The sequence below is a fragment of the Lactuca sativa genome, chromosome 8 (assembly GCF_002870075.4).
Source record: "Lactuca sativa cultivar Salinas chromosome 8, Lsat_Salinas_v11, whole genome shotgun sequence".
NCBI classification, from domain to species: Eukaryota; Viridiplantae; Streptophyta; class Magnoliopsida; order Asterales; family Asteraceae; genus Lactuca; species Lactuca sativa.
This window is the reverse complement of record NC_056630.2, coordinates 11,825,380-11,845,969: the sequence shown is the minus strand read 5'-3', so window position 1 is coordinate 11,845,969 and position 20,590 is coordinate 11,825,380. Positions and strand designations below refer to the sequence as shown.

General features: G+C 33.4%; 1 protein-coding gene across 3 annotated transcripts; it reads left to right on the top strand.

Moving 5' to 3' along the window:
* The first annotated feature begins 7,183 nt into the window (after window positions 1-7,183).
* Window positions 7,184-10,806, top strand: LOC111904013 (serine/arginine-rich splicing factor RS40). Of its 3 annotated transcripts, none has more exons than XM_023899793.3 (6): window positions 7,184-7,323; window positions 7,940-8,050; window positions 9,070-9,182; window positions 9,608-9,843; window positions 9,949-10,494; window positions 10,577-10,806. In XM_023899793.3, exons 2-6 carry the CDS (start codon window positions 7,945-7,947, stop codon window positions 10,611-10,613), a joined length of 1,038 nt encoding a protein of 345 aa, XP_023755561.1. In that variant the 5' UTR covers window positions 7,184-7,323; window positions 7,940-7,944; the 3' UTR covers window positions 10,614-10,806. The 3 variants fall into 3 exon arrangements, with proteins under 3 accessions (XP_023755561.1, XP_023755560.1, XP_042752805.1); XM_023899792.3 differs by lacking the exon at window positions 7,184-7,323 and adding an exon at window positions 8,515-8,877 and having other exon boundaries at window positions 7,934-8,050; window positions 10,580-10,806; XM_042896871.2 differs by lacking the exon at window positions 7,184-7,323 and adding an exon at window positions 8,515-8,877 and having other exon boundaries at window positions 7,934-8,050.
* The last annotated feature ends 9,784 nt before the right edge of the window (window positions 10,807-20,590 follow it).

The window sequence follows — 20,590 nt, the reverse complement described above, 5'->3', positions numbered from 1 at the left end:
TTTTTAAGTCGGTAAGGCAAGGAAGGCAGGTTTCAGAGCTCGGCGGACGAAGACTTCCAACGCATATAGGTGACTAACCGCTTGTTCTCTCGAAGTTCTAAATAATCTACTGATCAAAGGATGTAACGGCGGGCTGCTCTACATTCAGCTACATCACATGACCCCCGAAGCGATCTTATTCTAGTTGCGGGACAAAATCCGACCAGACAGCCAGTGTAGCAACTACGTCCATATCCATGATTCCATGTAAGGGTGAGCGCGGTGCGGTTCGGTGCGGTTATTGGCCTAGGGGTGTTGATCGGGTAAAATTTTCGAGTTTCGGGTAAAACGGGTCGGGTAGTTCGGGTATTTCCTTAAAATAATAAAACCTGATACCCGACCTATATTGTAATTCGGATTCTCGGGTTTCGGGTATTCGGGTTTTAGGTCGGGTCGGGTATTTTCGGGTATACCCGAAAATTACTTAAATGTCACATATTGATTTTTTTTAATTCTTTTTTGCATTTCGCTTGTTTTAATAAAAAATTGGCTAACAAAATATTCTATACAATTAACAAGTACATATACAATAACAATACAAGTCATTATAATATGTTATGTGATTTTTGCATTCCATTTCAAATTTTGATAAAAAAACTGTATGGAGTACATGATCAATATTTGATCAAATTTGAATTAACCAAACATGTTACATGATTTAATGCAAAAAGTGAGTACATAAAGGTTATAAATAAAAAAGTTTAGCATGTTATCTAAATTGCAGGGACCAATTATATAGCTATATATCAATTAACAAAGAAGAAATGACAAAAAAGAAACATGTGCATAATTGAAAAAAATCCGTAGTACACAAAGAAAATGAAAGGGAATCTAACATCTTATTCATTTTCATTATATTTGCTATAACATTCTGTTCAAAACTTCATTTCATTTTCAACAATTTCTTTTGTATTTATTATATACCGTTCAAATAATGAAGTCATATAACATTTGGTTTAAGCTATAAGGAACAATAATTATGTAAAATAATAATACAACTTTAATAGTTATTATAACTAGTGTATTAGTTAGTTTTTTTTTTCTTTCTAAATCGGGTATATGGGTATACCTGAATTTTTTTAAAACCTACCCAATACACATATTTAAATATTGGGTTACTGTTTACCCAAATTTTCAAACCCGGAACCTGATTTACCCGACCCGATCTACCCGAATTCTAACCGGGTCGGGTCGGGTAATCGGGTATTGAGTATTTCCATTAGGCCTATATTGGCCAAAACTTCACCACTAATCGCAAATGTTGTTAATCCATTCTCAAAACCGCTTGGTGCGGTTATTTTTGCTATGCGGTTAGACGGTTATTTTTGCGGTGCGGTTTTGTTTTTGTATGTTTCAGTTATTAACTACATGAATTTGGTGCGGTTATTTTGTGTGGTTTTTAACCGCATTTTAGAGTTCAACAATTTTAAGAGTTTAAACATATTACTTGTAATAATAAAAAACCATAAGACATAAAACAATTAACTTAAATTACAAACAACTAATATCTTAAAAACTTTAAATCACTAGTAATTAATAATAAATAACTTAAAATTGTTAAATATCACCATTTTCCAAAGTTAAACATATGAAACACTTTTGTCTTCTAGAATTTTATCCTTCCTTCATCCATGAAATTGTCTTATTTTTCATATTTAATATATTAATCATTAATAAATTTTTTTTATATAATCTATGTGGTGCGGTGCGATTTTTTTTGCGGTTTTTGAAAACTAATAACCGCACCGCACTGTAAATTTGCGGTTTTTGAAAAACAAAGAATCCCATCAATGATTTTTATTGCGGTTGCGGCTTATACGGTTAATTTTAGTTGCAGTGCGTTTTTTGCTCACCCCTAATTCCATGTTTTATATTCCCACTTCCATAGTTCCATATCAATGGGTGTTGTGTTTGACACATGTGTTTTTTTTTTAATACAAACTTATCTAAAGTATATGTAAACGTGTTACCAAAATAGAAAACGAGAGGTACATATTTCAAATCTAATGGAAAGCAAAGAGTAACTACATATTTGTGGGTTTAACCACTTTAAATGCATCTCAACCACATATTAATGAGTTTTGGTGCTTATCTATAATAGTTCACTTTTGTTTCCTCCATTAAAAAAAATACATCCATTTGTGTTTTTGTTTTGACAAACAGATGCGGATGGAAGCCAATGATGGGACAGTGATAAGGTAAATAGTTACTAAAACCTACTGCAAACCCTACATTTTTTTGTTGTTTTCGTTTAAAATAGTAAAACATGTAATATTTTGTTGATTATAACATCATATTTTAACTTCTTCCGATTGCTATTACAAGATTGTACTTTGAAAGTTTTATTATTTTGGCTGCTTTTTAAAAGTATATTGATAATATGTGTTAACATGCATAGATTTTATATAACATCCATCCTATTTACTTTTTATTCCAACCCCGCAACGCGGGAAAATCTTAATGAAAAAGAAATTATTTATTTTGTTTGAAGGAATAAAATAATTTTTTGTTCAAAAAGATAGATGTAATTATTTTACTCTTGTTAATTTGTAATTTTAGAAGTAGAAGATATCTAGTATAATGGTATAATGGAATCCAAAGAATAAAAGTAGAAATGAAATAGTTCAATGTCATGACTTCATTCCATTCATATTCGATCCCATTTATATGACAAATAAAAAAATTATAGAGAATATTGGAATCAAAGTGATTATTAATAAGAAATCCGATTTCTTCTTGTTTTGTTAATTTCATTCTTTAATCATGATTTTTGAATTTTATTTTATAACGGAGTGAAATTTAACAAGTTTTTATTATGTTTAATTTTCTTATTTTGTAAATGATTCCAAATTTATAATTAAATAGTTGTATAATTTTGTAAATAATTCCAAATTTATAACTAAATAGTTGTATTATAGTGTTTTAAATATACGTTCTATTTATATATAATATTATGCATTCATATGAAAACACATTTCATTTACATATTAACATGAACAAGTTTCATACATTCATTATTTCATTTATTTGTCACTTCATACTTCATGCAATTAAATAAAACGTACACCGTATGAGCTTTTACGTACATCATATGAGCTTTTATTTTTCATTCCATCATTGAAAAGAAAAAAAATCCAATATCTCATTTTATATATGTGGTTTTAAAGATATAAAGTTTTATTTTAAGGGATAATGACTTGAAAGGGTAACGAACTATTGATTTTGTTCACATTTAGTCACTAAACTTTTTTTTCGTTATTTATTTGCCACTGAACTATTGAAATTGTTCACATTTTACCCTTATGACCGGTTGTTACCGGTCATAAGAGTAAAATGTGAACAGTTTCAAATAGATAACGAAAAAAAGTTTAGTGACCAAATGTGAACAAAATTGAAAATTCGTTTCCCTTTAAAAAAGTTCAATAACTAAATGTGAGCAAACTTTCTTCTTGTATTATGGTTTAGCAAATTATGTATTTTTGTTAAATTTTAACAACATTTGTTGATGAAGATCTCTATGAAAAAAAACAAAACCCCGAAAAAGGTATAAAAAAACGAAAAATGAAACCAATATTATATGTATAAGTTTTATGTTATAAAACTATGCAATATAATATGCTTAAAAATTATCCTAATATTATATGTATGAATTGTGTTATAAAATTATGCAACATATAAATTGACATACATTAAACGATATATGTTGTTTATAAAAGAATACATACATACATTGATACATTATATACAAGACGAATCCCCGCACGTTGCGCGATAATAGAATTATATAGTTAAAATAATAACTTTTACCAAATTATTATTTAATATTTCTACTTTGAAACAAAATGCTAGTAGTAAAGCAAACATATAGGTAACATATTAGTTTTATTAAACATTATAGTTTAATTTGTAAGTCATTGTGATATATACAATTATTTGATAATTTTATAAACCGTTTAAAATTGTGTAAATTATATATCAAATGAATGATAATATAATAGGTAACAAAACGTATGGACAAAAATATGAACCACAACTTTTAGTAACATAAAAATAGAAAACATCTATTATAACATTTGTATTAATATATATATATATATATATATATATATATATATATATATATATATATATATATATATATATACAACAAATAATAAAAAATAAGAAAAATAAACACCATAACTTTTAATAACATAAAAAATACTAAAACATCTATTATAGCATTTATATTAACTCTTCATATTTAAATCACAAATATCTTCAAATACATTAATGTTTTTAATGAGCAAAACATTACAACCTTATAAACGAAAGGAAAATAAAAAGTTATTAGTGATTACTAATTAATAATCATAAGTTAAAAACTCTTGAGTTGTAACTCATGAGTTGTAGTGTGAATGCGGTACTTGGAAATGTATTATTATTATTATTATTATTATTATTATTATTATTATTATTATTATTATTATTACTATTATTGTTATTATTATTACTATTATTATTACTATTATTATTATTATTATATTCGTCTAAATAATTGGTTTTGATGCATCATTTTAATCCCTTCAATTATTAAACATAAACATATTTAATTATAAATTTATAACATACATAGGTGCATATACATGTTAAACAAATCACATATAATATATATATATATATATATATATATATATATATATATATATATATATATATATATCGTAAATGTCATATGTAATTCTTGTCGTAGTAATATGGATAAATTACTTTCATATGAAGAACATATCATGACAAGTCTATCATAATTACATATCAAATGTTTAAAATTATGTTATCTTTTAAATATTGTCTTTTAAATATGTTGTGTAGGATAACCCAACAAAAAAATAATAGAAAATAAACACAATCAAAATAACAAAACTATAGTCAAATAAATAAGAACATTGGGTGGTTGAATATATAAATAAAGATGTTACATAAACATACATTTAAATTAAAAGAAAAAACCAACATTCGCTAACTTTGCTCAAACAAAAAAACCTATAACCATTTTATGAATCGTCTTTCTTCATTTAACACCATTCAACCATAGAAACTTGATGGCAATTCTTCACTAACATGCAATCAAAATATTTTTCTTGAAAAAGACGAGTTAGAAAGATATTCCAAGCAAAACATTGATGTTTGGGGAGTCACATTCAAAATTGAGTAATACACACAAATCACATATAAAGATTGAATGAGAAAGTGAATATAAAGAAATAATAGAAAAGCTTCATTTGTTTTGGTTGAAAGAAAAAAATCATATTACAATTACCATCGATGCGACATAACCATTTCTTCAAATCATCATATTTTGATCGTGAATGCTTCAATTATATGAAAACTTTTAAATCATAATATCTTCAAATACTTCTTACATGTAAGATTTTATATAGCACAAAAGACATAAAAGATTGACATTTTTACAGTAAACTTTTCACTAAACGCTAATTAAACATAATATAAGTTATAAAACTTTTGAGTGCTAAATCATAATTAAGAAAACTTTTGAGTTGCATTAGTTAAAAAAGGGGGTTTCAAATGAATGTGGTTTGAAAAAGTTAAAAAAGGGGGTTTCAAATGCATGAGATTCAAGAAAAAATGCTAGCTTTATAAGTATGTATGATGTATGATGTTGTTATAGTTCATGTATTGACATACATTATATTAGTATATTTACTATTAACAAGGATATCGAAATGAAAGTCAAGTTGTTTAGAATTTAGACATTTTTAATTTATCCGGACAATTGATTTATATTTGAGATTGTATTTTCTTAAAAAGTTTGAATAATTATTGAAATTTATGATTATTTAACTAGACATATAAAGTTAAGTAAAACTGTTAACATGTTTTATGAAATGTTAACATTTTTTTAGAGGGAAACGAACTTTCGATTTTGTTCACATTTAGTCACTAAACTTTTTTTCATTATCTATTTGCCACTGAACTATTGAAACTGTTCACATTTTACCCTTATGACCGGTAACAACCGGTCATAAGGGTAAAATGTGAACAATTTCAATAGTTTAGTGGCAAATATATAACAAAAAAAAGTTTAGTGACTAAATGTAAACAAAACCGAAAGTTCGTTACTCTTTCAAGTCATTATCCCTTATTTTAATCATAAAAGTTTTATATAGACGTAACAGGTAAATGGACTATGCCGCAACCCATTATTGTTTTAACATTAAATTATGATAATTTTACTTGCATTTTAATATCAATCAATTATAAGTTTATAACTAAAAGATATAACTATTGTCAATTCATTTTCTTCTGCATCTTGTATAAATGTTGGCATTTAAAAATGGTTTTGGTTAGTCATCTTTATAGGATGTTATAGGATTGTTGTTAACTAATAAAAGCATCAACAAATGTCAATCATTCTACTACACGGATTATACGACATATCTACCTAACTATTTGTGTTTCAAGAAAATAACTTGAAGTCTATCATAATTGAGACCAAGTTGTTGAGAGAAACCTTGAGCCAATGGACATACCTTTATATAACTTAAGTTTTCTACCGCTATCAAGCTTGTGACAAAATATCCAATGACATGTCGGGGACAAAAAGTTCCCACATGCCACAAATGGTTTGTTTTGGATGTCAAATTTGTTACATGTTACTTAATGTCATTTGTCAAGTAAGAAAGTTGGGGGAGATCTAAGCCCAAATAAAATTTGTAAAAAACAAAGTTCAAATATATGTTTAAACCCACCCTAAAATTGATCTATTTTTATTGATGTATATTGAGATAAAAAAGATAAAATCATCATATTTTGTTTTATTTAGAAATGTGACTTGTATTTTATTTCATTAAAGAGAGTAAAAGTAAACTTTATTAGTATAAAAATAAAATGTTGATGAAATTTTAAAAGATTGGTTATACTGTTAAAAATATAATATAATACACGTATTATATTGTCTATATTTTTTTTAATATTCAATTTTTTTGATATTCTATAATATTTTAACAAGAGTTTTTTTAATAATGTTAGTAAAAAAACAATTTGTTTTATTTAAATTATTTTACTAAATCATACATATGAAACCACTCAAGGGGTCAATTCTGTGAAATTCAGTTTTAACGAACCAATATTGCGTATATCATGAAGATAGGGGAAGTTAATGTAAATTCCGTACTATATATAGAAACTCGAGCAACCTTGCCGTCAATACACCAAGATATTTTTATCTTCATCGGTCTCATCTATTCTCTGCAGATTAGGGTTTTGCTCTTTCCCATTTTGAAGGTAACACCTCATCTGTAGAATTAGTCCTCGATTGATCTAAGAATTTGAATTATAATTTGTTGCTTAACGTGCTAGTTATTGTCAGCTTCTGTTATATATCTGTATTATTGTATATAATTGGATCTGATGCTGTTTTGTACATCAACATTGTGCTTTTGAATCCGCGTTTAGTTATATGTTTTAAATCAACGTACTCTTTTCATGAATGTCTAGATCTAGAAATTTGTTGGTTGGAGATGTTTATTTTTGTTCTCCGTTGACCTGCCTGTTGCTGCGATCTTCTTTTGATTCCATTTCATTTTGACGTAATGTATTGCTTGTTATTAATGATTTCAATAGCTTGCTATTTTGTTTAGATTCTTGTTGGTCGGTTGGTGGTGAAGGCGAATCTATCATGCATATATCATTGATTAATATAATATTATCTGCTTGTAGTACACTATCTGTAGTTTCTTTGTGATAATTAGACATCAAATACTCATACAGGTCGCGTATAGTTGAAGGAAAATTGAATTTTTGGATGTCTATTTTGGGATAATCTGATGTACATGTGTATTTGGGATATCATTGTGTAGCTTTATCAATCATTCTTATCAAACTGTCTGTTTTTTTGAAGGTAAAATGAGGCCCATATTCTGTGGGAACTTCGAGTTTGATGCAAGACAGGGTGAACTGGAGCGTCTCTTTAGAAAATATGGAAAAGTTGATCGGGTGGATATGAAGTCTGGTAATTTTGGATTGTTATAATCTATCTGCCCTTATCTTGTTTCCTTTTTGTTTACTCAAGTTATCACTATTTCTGTTTACATGTGCTATCTATAAGTTCTAAAGATTATTGTTTTCCATACCAAATACCTAAGAAAATCTTTTAAATTGTAATCTTGGTGATTGGGGGGATTTTTTTTTTCTTTTTACCTACGATTTCTATGCCATTTGTTGGTAAGTAAGATTGGCAAATGTGATACATACCACGTCATGAACGGGTGGCAAGACTTGCAAACGAAAGATCATCATCACCATGTTGTGGAGAATCCTACCTGGATGACAGATGGCACAAATTGAGTGACTCAGCGAGCTGCACTGCCTTCTTTTTTGAGTTGTTATGGGGTGACTAGATGTGTTTAAGAAAAAGAAGAGAATAAAAATTATTGAAGTGTAAAACCCCCATACTCAAATAGTTCTTTGGCGCAGGATTTCTCCGACTACACCTGGCTGATGGATGATCATTCGCATTCCATTTCCAGGCCATGACGGGCTTCCTCTTCTTCTTTCTGAGAAGAGCCATTCCGATTCCGATTCCGATTCCGATCCATCATGATCATCATCACCATCACACATTCACCACAGACATTGTTGCCTTTCATTCCACGTTGTCACTTTCAGACACATTACCAGCTAGAAATCAGAGGCAAAACAGAATAGATGGTGAAGGCACCTTTTTTACTAATTCTGCCATGAGACATCTGACATCCACATCCATCCATCCAATCATCCAATCATCCAATCCATCCTTGGATTCTAGTTCCATGACATCTCTTAGTTCATTTGCACAAGGTCTGTTTGCTGATTTACTGGTCTATCGTTTCTAGATTTAACAGATTCTTTGGTCTTTTATCTAGGCTTCCCACTCACTCTTTGCAATTATCCGGTGGCAAACTCGGAGGATTCCATCCTTTTATATAAAGCTTTTATGCTCACATAAATTTTTTTTATATGTATTTGACTTTATGTTTTTGTTATTTACAGGGTTTGCTTTTGTCTATATGGAGGATGAAAGAGATGCTGAAGATGCAATTCGTGCACTTGATCGCTATGAATTTGGTAGGAAAGGACGCCGACTTCGTGTTGAGTGGACAAAGGTAACTTACATTAATAGCAACCTACTTTCATTTTTTTATTAGAATTATACTTCCACTTTTTTCCAGATTGTATTTTCATTTTTGTATCTTATTAAAGTATTTTACTTTTGAAAATTCAAAAAGTTTACCCAATTATAGCATTTGGCTTTCAATTTTTTTTCCTTATTGGTACATTATATTTTTGAAGATCTACCCAATTATAGCATTATCTTTTAAATTTTTTTCTTATTGGGATAGGAAACTTTCAAATTCTTTGTTATCATGAAATTATACTTTGAAAAGTCTACCCAGTTATAGCCGCTCAAATTGCTATTTATCCTTTCTGCTGTATTTATCCCTCTAGTTGCTATTTAGCCTGTAGAAATTTTGGTAAGATTATATTCTAATTTTTGTGAATTCTAATTAAATTCCTGGATTTTTGGCAGCAAGAACGCAACGTGAGACAGCCTGCAAGTTCAAGAAAATCTTCATCCAATTCACGTCCATCGAAAACCCTTTTTGTAATCAATTTTGATCCGTATAACACCAGGACAAGGGACCTCGAGAGGCACTTTGATCCTTATGGCAAGATTCTCAACATAAGGATCAGAAGAAATTTCGCCTTCATACAATTCGAGTTACAAGAAGATGCCACCAAAGCCCTTGAAGCCACAAACATGAGGTATTACATTACATTACATTACTATTTCCCTTTCTTATTACCCTCCTTACTATTTAGCCAGGGGTAAAACCGTCATATGAATTTTGTATTGTTTCTCATCTACAGCAAGCTGATGGACCGTGTTATTTCCGTTGAATACGCGATTAAAGACGATGACGATAGGAGAAACGGGAGTAGCCCGGGTCGTGACAGGTCGCCACGTAGGCGAGGTGATGACAGACGGTCACCGAGTCCATATAGGAGAGAGCGGGGCAGCCCGGATTATGGGCGTGGACGTGGTCGCAGCCCGAGCCCACACCGTAGGGACCGCGGGAGCCCCGATTATGGCCGTGGAGCGAGCCCTGCTTTGAACGGTGCGAGCCGCCGAGACCCGAGTGCGAGCCCAGTGGGCCGGAAAGCGAGCCGGAGCCGGAGTCCTCGTAGAGAAAGGGAAAGGGAAAGAGAAAGAGAAAGGAGCCCACCACCTCGCCATAGCCGTGGGTCGGTCCCAAAGGAGCGGGTTAGCCCAGAATATGAACATGGTGCTATCGTGAGCCCCAGAAGTGAAGGGCGGATCAGCCCTGATGATTCACCCCGTGAACCGAGCCCGGATGCTAAGCGTGAGAGCCCCGGTTACAGTGGAGCTGAAAGCCCACCAGATCGGTACCGCAGGTATGTTTTTTAATTTTATGTTTTTGGTAAAGTTAGAGTTTAATGAAATGATGACACGGGTGTTGTGGTTAATGTAATGCAGTAGATCACCGGGGGCTAGGGAGAGGTCTCGATCCTGATTGGACTCTCAACAGAATGAGAAATGTAACGGGATTTGGGTTTGGATTTGAATTTTAGAAAAAAAAAAAAAACGAAGAATGTAATGAATGGATTTGTAGTGAAAGCTGGTGAGTGTGAGACCTTATAATCTAGAATTTTGTATTTGTTTGGATGTTTTACATTTAATCAATTGTATTACAGTCTGTTCGAACACTTAAAGCTTGATATGGTGTTATGAATGTTGCTTTGCGAACAAAAATGATTGTGGTTTCAGCATAACTATTCACTATAACAGAGTTTCTGAACTAATTTTAATATAGTATGTTTCACCCAACTATGATGTGTACACACACATTTCCACTAATCCAAAAAGTAATCGTTAATAACATGCTTACAACAAGCTTATTAGACATTTATCTATGAAACCACTTTGAAAATACACTCGACCTTATGGGGAATGTTCAAATGTTAAGGGATCATCAAGTAACTGTATCGTTGATAAATATTTGAATAAATGAAGTTGGTAAATGAAAACAAACCCACATCCCTGGTAGTGAATCAAAAAGCAAAGATTTGATCAAATTTTTTTTGCGGTTTGACTTTGAGTAATTTAACAACTTAGATATATTTTGACATGGTAGAAAAAAAGAAGAAAGGAACCATTATGCTATGCTATGCTCAATGAGTTGATTGTCCAAGATTCTATAGTAGCTAGCTTTATTATTTTAGAAGAAGATGATAAATTAAAATCTCATGATGAAAACAATGACAATATCCACAACGAAGAAGACGATAACAAAGACAACAAATACAATGGCAATAATGAGTCTATTTACAAATACCGTATTTTTATAGAACTTTAAGTTTCATAATTTTTATTTTCTGTTTGTAATCAAATCAAATTATTATTTGATTGAATTAAAAAAAAGTGTTGATTTTAATTTTAAACTTTTAAATATTTCTTTTGTGAAATTAAAAATTGATTTAAGAGGGTTAGACCGGTTAAGCAAAGGATGGGTATAGTTATAACTTATCCTATTTTGGTAATTATCGTTTGACAGGTTACGGTTACTATTCCCCCTAGTTAAGGACTGGTTTTGTGCACCTCTAAATTGTAGTTGCTACTGTGAGTAAAACACAAACTACATTGTCTTTTTTGGTAAAATCAATGACGTATGTAGCTCTTTGGCACAATATGACCTTTCAAGTCTTGATAGGTCAAATTACATTAATATGAGCAATTGAGGAAAGCTACATGGTCAAGAAGAACCTAAGAGACGAAAATCCATTCTTTTTTATTTAATATAATGATAATGATAAAATTCAAAGATTAGAGTAAATAGTACACAAATAGACCCCTTAAACAAATCTCATTATGAATGACGCCCAAAAAATGGGATTTTGTAGTGTTTGTACAAGACAAATTAAAACACTAAACCAAGAAAATTGGCTTTGTTGAAACGGCCAATCTCATGATCCAATGATCATATATGGCTTGGACTTAGCATAAAACATTAATCTTAGGACAACTTGAGGATTTGTCTTGAAAAAAATATTTGAATTCATCGTCCGTTTCTATCGATAAATGCCATCAAAGTTTGAATCGGTCATACTAAACTCCATCACATGAGACACATTCTCAAAACCGTTTGCATCGATAGACACCATTAAACTTGATCTGGGTCTTTGGTTTTAAGGTTAATGTTGCATTAGATATATTTTATAAAACCGTTTTGCATCGACAAATGAAGTAAATAGATATCGGTTGGTGGTTTTGAGGTCAATCAACACTAGACATGGCCTAGATTGAGTCATTGAGATAAGGGATATGCCATGAATAACTTCAGCTTGTTTTACTTTTGGGATAACCTAGAAATAGTTATCTTTTTTTTTTTTTAAACCAATCTAAACTAGGATTAACACGTCACAATATCTATTAATACGACTCTATTGATTTTATTTTATTTCTGTCCATTTTATGCCCAATTAGAAAATTATTATAAAAAATATTTTCTTTAATGGTTGAATTATACTAAACTAGTAAGTAGTTAGAAAAATAAATTAAAAAGTACAAAAATAAAATAGTCAAATGTGAGTTTTGAAGCAACACAATTCAATTGACTTCAATTTTCAATCATCTATTATAAATCTGGCTAAATGATTTGGAGACAATCTTATAAAAAAATAAATATTTTTGAGGGTTTATGTAATCCGAATAAAGAATTTTGAGGGTTTATGAAACCCTCTCTTGTGCCAAGACTCATAGTGTTAACCCAAGGGAGCCACTCGCTTATAGTAAAAATCGACAAGATAACAATATTGCACCACCTAACAATTTGTGTACATAAGAAGGATGCCTTAAAAAGAGAAAAAAGAATATGTCCAGTCGTCTCCAAGTGCGAATCACATATAAGACAAATAAAAGATTCAACTTCCACCACTCTTTTGTCCAAAATTTATTCTTGTTTCCAATCGATTCAAAAGTGTTCTCCAACATATTTTATTAATTTTAATAAGGCCCAGTCTATTCGAACATATAACTTGATATCCCATAACCAACATCTCCATATCGATCATTCTCATAATCAAAACTACAGTGAAATCCCTTGTAGCCGTAGGATATCAAACCCAAAATCATATGTTTGGTTGGTCCGATAAAATAATCGAATGACCATCCTGTAGGGCTACTAATTGTGTGGTTTATCCCTTAGGTCTTGATGCTTGATATTGATCAAACATTATTTTATTATTTTCCAAAGCATATGATATTAGGAAAAATACTAGAATGTAATGTCCCCAAAACAAGTCCTATTCCAAAAGCTAGTAGATTATTTTTCACCAACTTTTTTTGCAAAGAAAATAAGTAGTATCAATTCCCTTGCCACGTAAGTGGGAAAAAGGAATACTATTGCTCTAAACTCTATATACTTGAACCTGTACACATGAAAACCACCATCCGAACTATGAAAATCTTTAAAAAAAAGACACTCATATAAAGTTCGGTTGTTAAGTTCATTTTGTGCACCTTTTTGCATGCATTTTGTCCCGTTTATGCATCCTAATTAGTTGTAGATCATTGCATTTTATATGCAATTTATGAAACTACATGTTATTCGGGTGAACAACCTTATTTGCGTACTTTTATGGTGTTTTCAGGTGATTGGGATGCGGGAACACATTTTAGGAGATGATCGGATGGTCGGGTGAAAATCTCAGACCAAAGGGACGGAAAATGAAAAAGTAGGGAAAAACCGAGTGGTGTTGAGAATCAGAGAAGAACACAGGGCGTGTTGGATTTTGGCCTTGGAGATAAACACGGGGCGTGTTGACCGGCAGAAGAAAGTTGATCTTGGTGGGGACACGAGTCGAGTTAGATTGCACAAAATAGACATAGGTCGTGTCAGATTACACTAAGTGGGCATGGGCAATGTCCAGTGAAAACATGCATTTTTTGGCATTGGATTTAAAGGAAAAAACTGTATAAGGCTTGCTACTTCACTCCCAACATGTCACACCCCTAAACCGGAACGGCGGAAACATTCGGGGGCGAAGGACGTCATGTACAGTATCACAACAATTGTATAATAGTAATCAAAGCAAACACAACCATTACATTGATAAAAATATAGTTTTTACATCTGTTCAATACATAGTTTGTATGACATCAAAAGTGTATAGCAAAATTATAAAGACGTGACTCTATAAAGCTCCGTCTTCTCAAAACCTGTTGGTGTACCCGTCTACTGGTTCCCTGAGAATACAAGTGGTTTTGAAAGTGTATCAACATTTAAGTTGGTGAGTTCATAAGCATGTTTGTAATTGAAATCTGTCATTTGTTCCTTGAAAATGTAAGTATGTTTTCCCAGAAAATCCTATATTTTATGTTGTAATGTTATTTTACCCTGAGATAGTATAATGTAGTTTTAATTCACATATAACCATGAAAAGTATGTTTTCTCTGTACTAGAATAGTATTGTATTTGTACTTGTATAAAAAGTTTGTAACTGTAAGTACCTGGATTCACCAGTTGTATTGTAAAATACTGTATTGTAGTTTCATTATTAATAAAACTATATGAAGTGGTTTTCTTATTCATACACTAATCGTATTGTTCAATACCAAATTGTGAGTTATTATAACCATACTTGATGACCTAGGATGACCTGAAACGACGTTCTTCAGACGTCGGAATCGATATGACATTTGTCACCCTAGGCCTGCCGGCCTAACTGTAGCTAACAATTAAGGTGCAGGATTGTCAGTCCCGTATAGATCTATACACAAATTCACGCTCTCCCTCCAGGAGACTCTGGTTATAATTTCAAGGCTTGGTTGGTACTTAGGTAAGTACTTGAAGTGTGTCTCACAAAACTATACTGTCGGTTACGTGTAGAATAATTGAAAATCCTTTGTAATGAATGTTTGTATATGTGTTTCATAAACTATACTTAACATAGTTTATACATTTGTTACTGTAGTAAAACTTGAACTTAGTAAAATAGTACTTATGATTTCATAAACTATACCCATTATAGTTTATATATTCATTTGTGTTGTATCCATGTATTTAGTAACAATGATATACGTGTTCCATAAACTATACCTATTATAGTTTATAAGTATGTTCTCGTATCGTTTCTTGAAGTTGTAGAATAGTAAGGATGTTCCATAAACTATACCTATTATAGTTTACAAGTGGATTTCGTTTGTAATGCAAATATTTCTGAAAATTCTCCTTTGCTCAGCATGTTACAAAGGTTTAAAGGTTTGTACTCATGTATATATATATATATATATATATATATATATATATATATATATATATATATATATATAATTTAAATTAAAAAGACAGTCGGACAAGTGAATTTTCCATAAGTCCACAACCAAACAAGGAACAGGAGTTAAGGCCAAAACACCAGTCCTAAGCCTGTTGAATCTTATTTATAGCAAGAATCTCGAACGACCCAATGTACCTTGAATTTAATTTCCCACGCTTTCCGAAGCGTATCATGCCTTTCCAGGGTGAGACTTTCAACAGAACGCGGTCGCCAACCTAGAATTCCAAGGGTTTTCGTCTCTTGTCTGCGTAGCTCTTTTGTCAGTCTCTAGAGGCTTTCATTCGTTCTCGGATTTGGACGATCTTTTATGTGGTTTCTCGAATGATCTCCGGGCCAATGAGAGTGCTGTTAGGAGTTTTCCCTCTAGCTAGTTGCGTGTCACCTACTTCAGCTCAACACAGAGGGGATCTGCACTTAAATCCATAAAGGGCTTCGAACGGGGCAACAAAGATGCTAGAGTGGTAGCTATTGTTGTAGTAGAACTCGACAAGTGGCAAATGGGTATCCCATGATTTACCAAAGCCGATCACATAGGCTCTTAACATGTCTTCTAGGGTTTGAATAGTTCTCTTACTCTACCCGTCGGTTTGTGGATGGTTGGCTGTACTCATGTCCAACCTAGTTCCCAGAGATTTTTGTAGTGACTGCCAAAATCTTGAGGTGAATCTACTGTCTTTATCGGAGATAATAGAAATTGGAACACTATGCAGTCGTACAATCTCTTTGATGTATGTTCTGGTCAATTTCTCCATATTGTCTGTTTCTTTTGTTGGTAGGAAGTGGGCGGACTTGGTTAATCTGTCGACGATCACCTAAATGGTATCATGACCACCCGAGGTCTTGGGCAACTTGGTTATGAAATCCATTGTAATCCGCTCCCACTTCCACTCAGGTATCTCTGGTTGCTGTAATAAACCTGAGGGCTTCTGGTACTCTACCTTAACTTTGGAACAAGTTAGACACTTGCCCACATAGGTAGCAATTTCCGCTTTCATGTTCGGCCACCAATAGAGTTTCTTGAGATCCAGATACATTTTATCTGAACTTGGATGAACGGAGTATCAAGTCTTGTGGGCTTCGTTCATGACAACTTCTCTGTAACCACTAAACTTCGACGTCCAGATTTGGTTCATGAGATAACGAACTCCGTCATCCTTGATTTCTAAGTTTTTCTCCATTCCTCTTAAGGCTTCATCCACAACATTTGCAGAATTTAAGGCTTCTAGCTGAGCCTCTTTGATTTGTGTGGACAGATGTGAATGGATTGTCATGGTCATTGCTTTCACTCTACGACCTGAGTCATCCTTTCGACTAAGGACATCTTCTACTACATTCGCTTTACCGGGATGATAGCAAATTTCGTAGTTGTAATCATTGAGTAGCTCTACCCATCGTCGCTGTCTCATGTTAAGTTCTTTCTGATCGAAGATGTGTTAGAGGCTTTTGTGGTCGGTGAAGATGGTGCACTTGGTACCGTACAAATAGTGCCTCTAGATTTTTAGTGCAAAGACTACTGCTCCCAACTCAAGATCATGAGTGGTGTAGTTGACTTCGTGTGCCTTTAGCTGTCTCAAGACATAGGCAATAACCTTTTCTCGCTGCATAAGCACACAACCTAACCCCTAATTAAATGCATCGTAGTATACTACAAAGTCTTCTGTTCCTTCAGGAAGGGACAAGATAGGTGTGCTACATATGGCTTGCTTCAGTGTTTGGAATGCAATGTCTTGTTTCTCTCCCCAGCTAAAAGTTACACCCTTCTGAGTCAGGGTGGTAAGTGGTTTAGCGATTTTGGAGAAATTATGTATGAACATGCGGTAGTAGCCAACAAGTCCTAAAAATTGGCGGATCTCTATTGGCGTTCTAGGTACTGACCAGTTCTCGATTGCCTTTATTTTGGAGGGGTCCATGTGTATTCCTTCTTCGCTGAACACGTGACCAAGGAAATTTACCTTCCTAATCCAAAACTCGCACTTTGAGAATTTTGCGTAAAGCTTTTCTGCCCTTAATGTTTCTAAGACTTGTCTTAGGTGGTGGCTATGATCTTCCTTACTTCATGAGTAGATGAGTATATCATCTATGAATACTATCATGAATTTGTCTAGGAAGGTACGACATACCCGATTCATTAGATCCATGAATACCGCGGGTGTATTTGTTAGACCTAAGGGCATCACTACAAAATCGTAATGACCATAACGAGTTCAGAATGCTGTTTTGGGGACATCATTCTCATGGAATTGTAATTAGTGATACCCCGATATTAGGTCAATCTTTGAAAAGTAGCTGGCTCCTTGGAGTTGATCGAAGAGGTCATCTATTCGTAGAAGAGAGTATCGGTTCTTAATGGTAAGCTTGTTTAGTTCGCGATAATCTATGCACATTCGGAAAGATCAATCCTTCTTCTTTACGAACAGGACTGTTGCTCCCCAAGGTAAAGAGTTTGGTCCGATGAATCCCTTACTGAGCAATTCATTTAATTGGCTAGATAATTCTTGCATCTCAGCTGGTGCTAGGTGATACAAATATTTAGCTATGAGGGTAGCTCTAGGGACTCAAGTCGATTCAGAACTCGACTTGGCATTTGGGAGGAATTCCTGGAAGATCTTCCGGAAAGATGTCAGGAAAATCACAGACTTCGGAAATGCTCTCGATGTCTTTTACTTCTTGCTTTTCGTTGACTACATGATCCAAGAATGCGTGATATTCCTTGCGCAAGTATTTTTGGGCTTTGATGCAAGAGATGATGCGAAGGTTCGTATTGGGGTTTTTCGCCGTAAATAACGAGGGTTTTGCCACTTGGCAGATTGAGGCGAATGGCTTTTTCGGAATATCAGCACGGTGGGGACTTAACCAATCCATGTCGACGATAATGTCAAAGCTTTTTATGGAGACTGGCATAAGGTCGAATTGAAAAGAATAGTCGTTTAGAGTGAGGGTACAACCTATGAATATGTTTTTAGTGCTCTCTTTCTTCCCGTTAGCCATATCGACAGTGAATGTTTCATTTAGTAGTTGTGGTTTTTGTTTGAGTAGGTGCTTAAATTTATGGCTGACAAAACTCCTCTTCGCACCACTATCAAAAGTATGCATGCATAAGAGTTATCGAGAAGGAACATACCTGTGACTACTGTGGGATGCGCTACTGCTTCCTCCTGACCCATTGCTAGCCATCTTCCTACACTGCCATCATTCCTTGCTGTTAAGTATTTTAGTGTTGTGTCTTGGGCCTTTTGGTTTTGTAATCGGATTGGGCTTGTCCATCCGTAGTTATCTAGAATAGTTTCCTTTTATCTAGATAAGTTGTTAGGGTTTTATTATAAATATATGCATGCATGTATGCGTATAAGAGAATAGTCGATTACGTTGTTTCTTGTAACCCTATGATACCTCTACAGATTGAAGTTATTTATCGAGCTCTTTTGGGGTATCTTTGCATTAATCATTCGACATATTCAGTGCAATACTTGTGTTCTTCATTACGTTCTTATTTATATTTTGCTTAGAATCATACGATCCTGATAGAACATTGTTCTAACAATTGGTATCAGAGCAGGAGATTGTGTGTTCAATACACTTTACTTCTGTATTCTCAAATCTTTAGGGTTTCCGCTTTTATCGAAGCCGTCGTCTTCTTAACGACGACTACTCAGTTTTTGATAAAACCCTAATCTCAAGTTTACAGGTAAGATTCTAGCAACTCACCATGTCTCACGACGATACGCATACAAACCCAATTAACATCTCAAACAACATCGGATCTACAACTAGAGTTCCCATACTCTACACTCAAGACTACGAAGTGTGGGCTCATCACTTTGAAGATTACGTGGTTGGATCTGAAGATAATGGCTATCTCATCTGGGAAGCTATCATTCTTGGACCGTTTGTGCATTCAGAAACAAACACGATCGTTAAGACACAGAAGGATTACAACAAGTTGGTGACAGATGTTCAGAAGATGCCACAAGATGAGAAGGACAAGATCCTGTGTAATGTTAAAGCCATGCGAATGATAAGATTCGCCTTACAATCTGACACTTTTCGGCTTGTAGGCTCATGCACAACTGCTAAAGAGATCTAGGATAGGTTGAAGGAACTTTACTCAACTGATGAAGATCTGGAACACTCCATTCAAACTTTGTTGCTGTCAGAATTTGGAGTTTTTGAACAGAAACCTGACGAGAAGCTCATTCAAACCTTTGATTGGTTCAATCATCTTTTAAGTAAGATGATCAAGCATGGAATTGAGAGGAAGCTTATCGAGCAGAAAGTTACATTCATGAACGGGCTCAGACCAGAATGGATGGTTGTGGTTTCCACTGTGAAGGCGCATGAAAAGTTCAAATCCTACTCACTGGCGAAACTAGTTGGGATACTAAAGTCACATGAAAGTGTTGTAACTAAGGAGGTGAAAGTGGTCTCTGGCATGGGATTGCTGGCTCTTGTCTCTAAAGGAAAAAGCGCTGTTGAGGAAGAAGAAGAGTCAGACATGTCAGAATGTGATCTTACAAGTGAGGAGTATGCTTTAATGATAACAAATCCAAAGAAATTCGCAAGAAGAAAATTTACCACAAATAAGAACCGAAATTGGCAGGGAAGTTATAGTTCTGAGAAAACAAAAGATGAACCGAAAGTCTCTTCTCAAAAGGTGGAAGAGAAAATGGAAAACAAGCTTGCAGGAGACTCTGGATACGACTGCAACTATTGTCACGACAAGAACCACTTTGCCAAAGATTGCATGCTAAGAAAGATGGCTGAAAAGAGAGAGGGTGAAGATGATGAAGCGTATTACATGCGTAAATTAGAAGAAGTCAAGAAGAAAAAGGCTTCCAACAGCTCGATGAATGCACTAATTGTACAAGAAAATGCAGGGGAAGATGAGTTCGGTGGAATAGAAGTCTGGTCAACAGACTTTGAAGACGAAGACGTTAGAAGACCCACTCATGGAAAGGCGCTTGTGGCAAAGAATGAAGGTTCAGGTGGAAAATGCTTTATCGTCACTAATGGTCCATCAACCGAAAGTGCAGACACAAAACCGAACCTGACAGAAAACAAGTGTTTTGCAGCCAAGCCGGTAAGTGAGAAGATCAACGACTGCGATCGATTGATCAAAAAGGTACATTCTATCCTTGAATCTCTTAAAATTCCCAAA

Excerpts from the sequence above, each read along its gene's own strand:
- LOC111904013 (XM_042896871.2), top strand. The coding sequence starts at position 8,571 with ATGACGGGCTTCCTCTTCTTCTTTCTGAGAAGAGCCATTCCGATTCCG. Across the intron at positions 9,844-9,948 it reads CTTGAAGCCACAAACATGAG|CAAGCTGATGGACCGTGTTA; the intron begins GTATTACATTAC and ends TCTCATCTACAG. Across the intron at positions 10,495-10,576 it reads CCACCAGATCGGTACCGCAG|TAGATCACCGGGGGCTAGGG; the intron begins GTATGTTTTTTA and ends AATGTAATGCAG.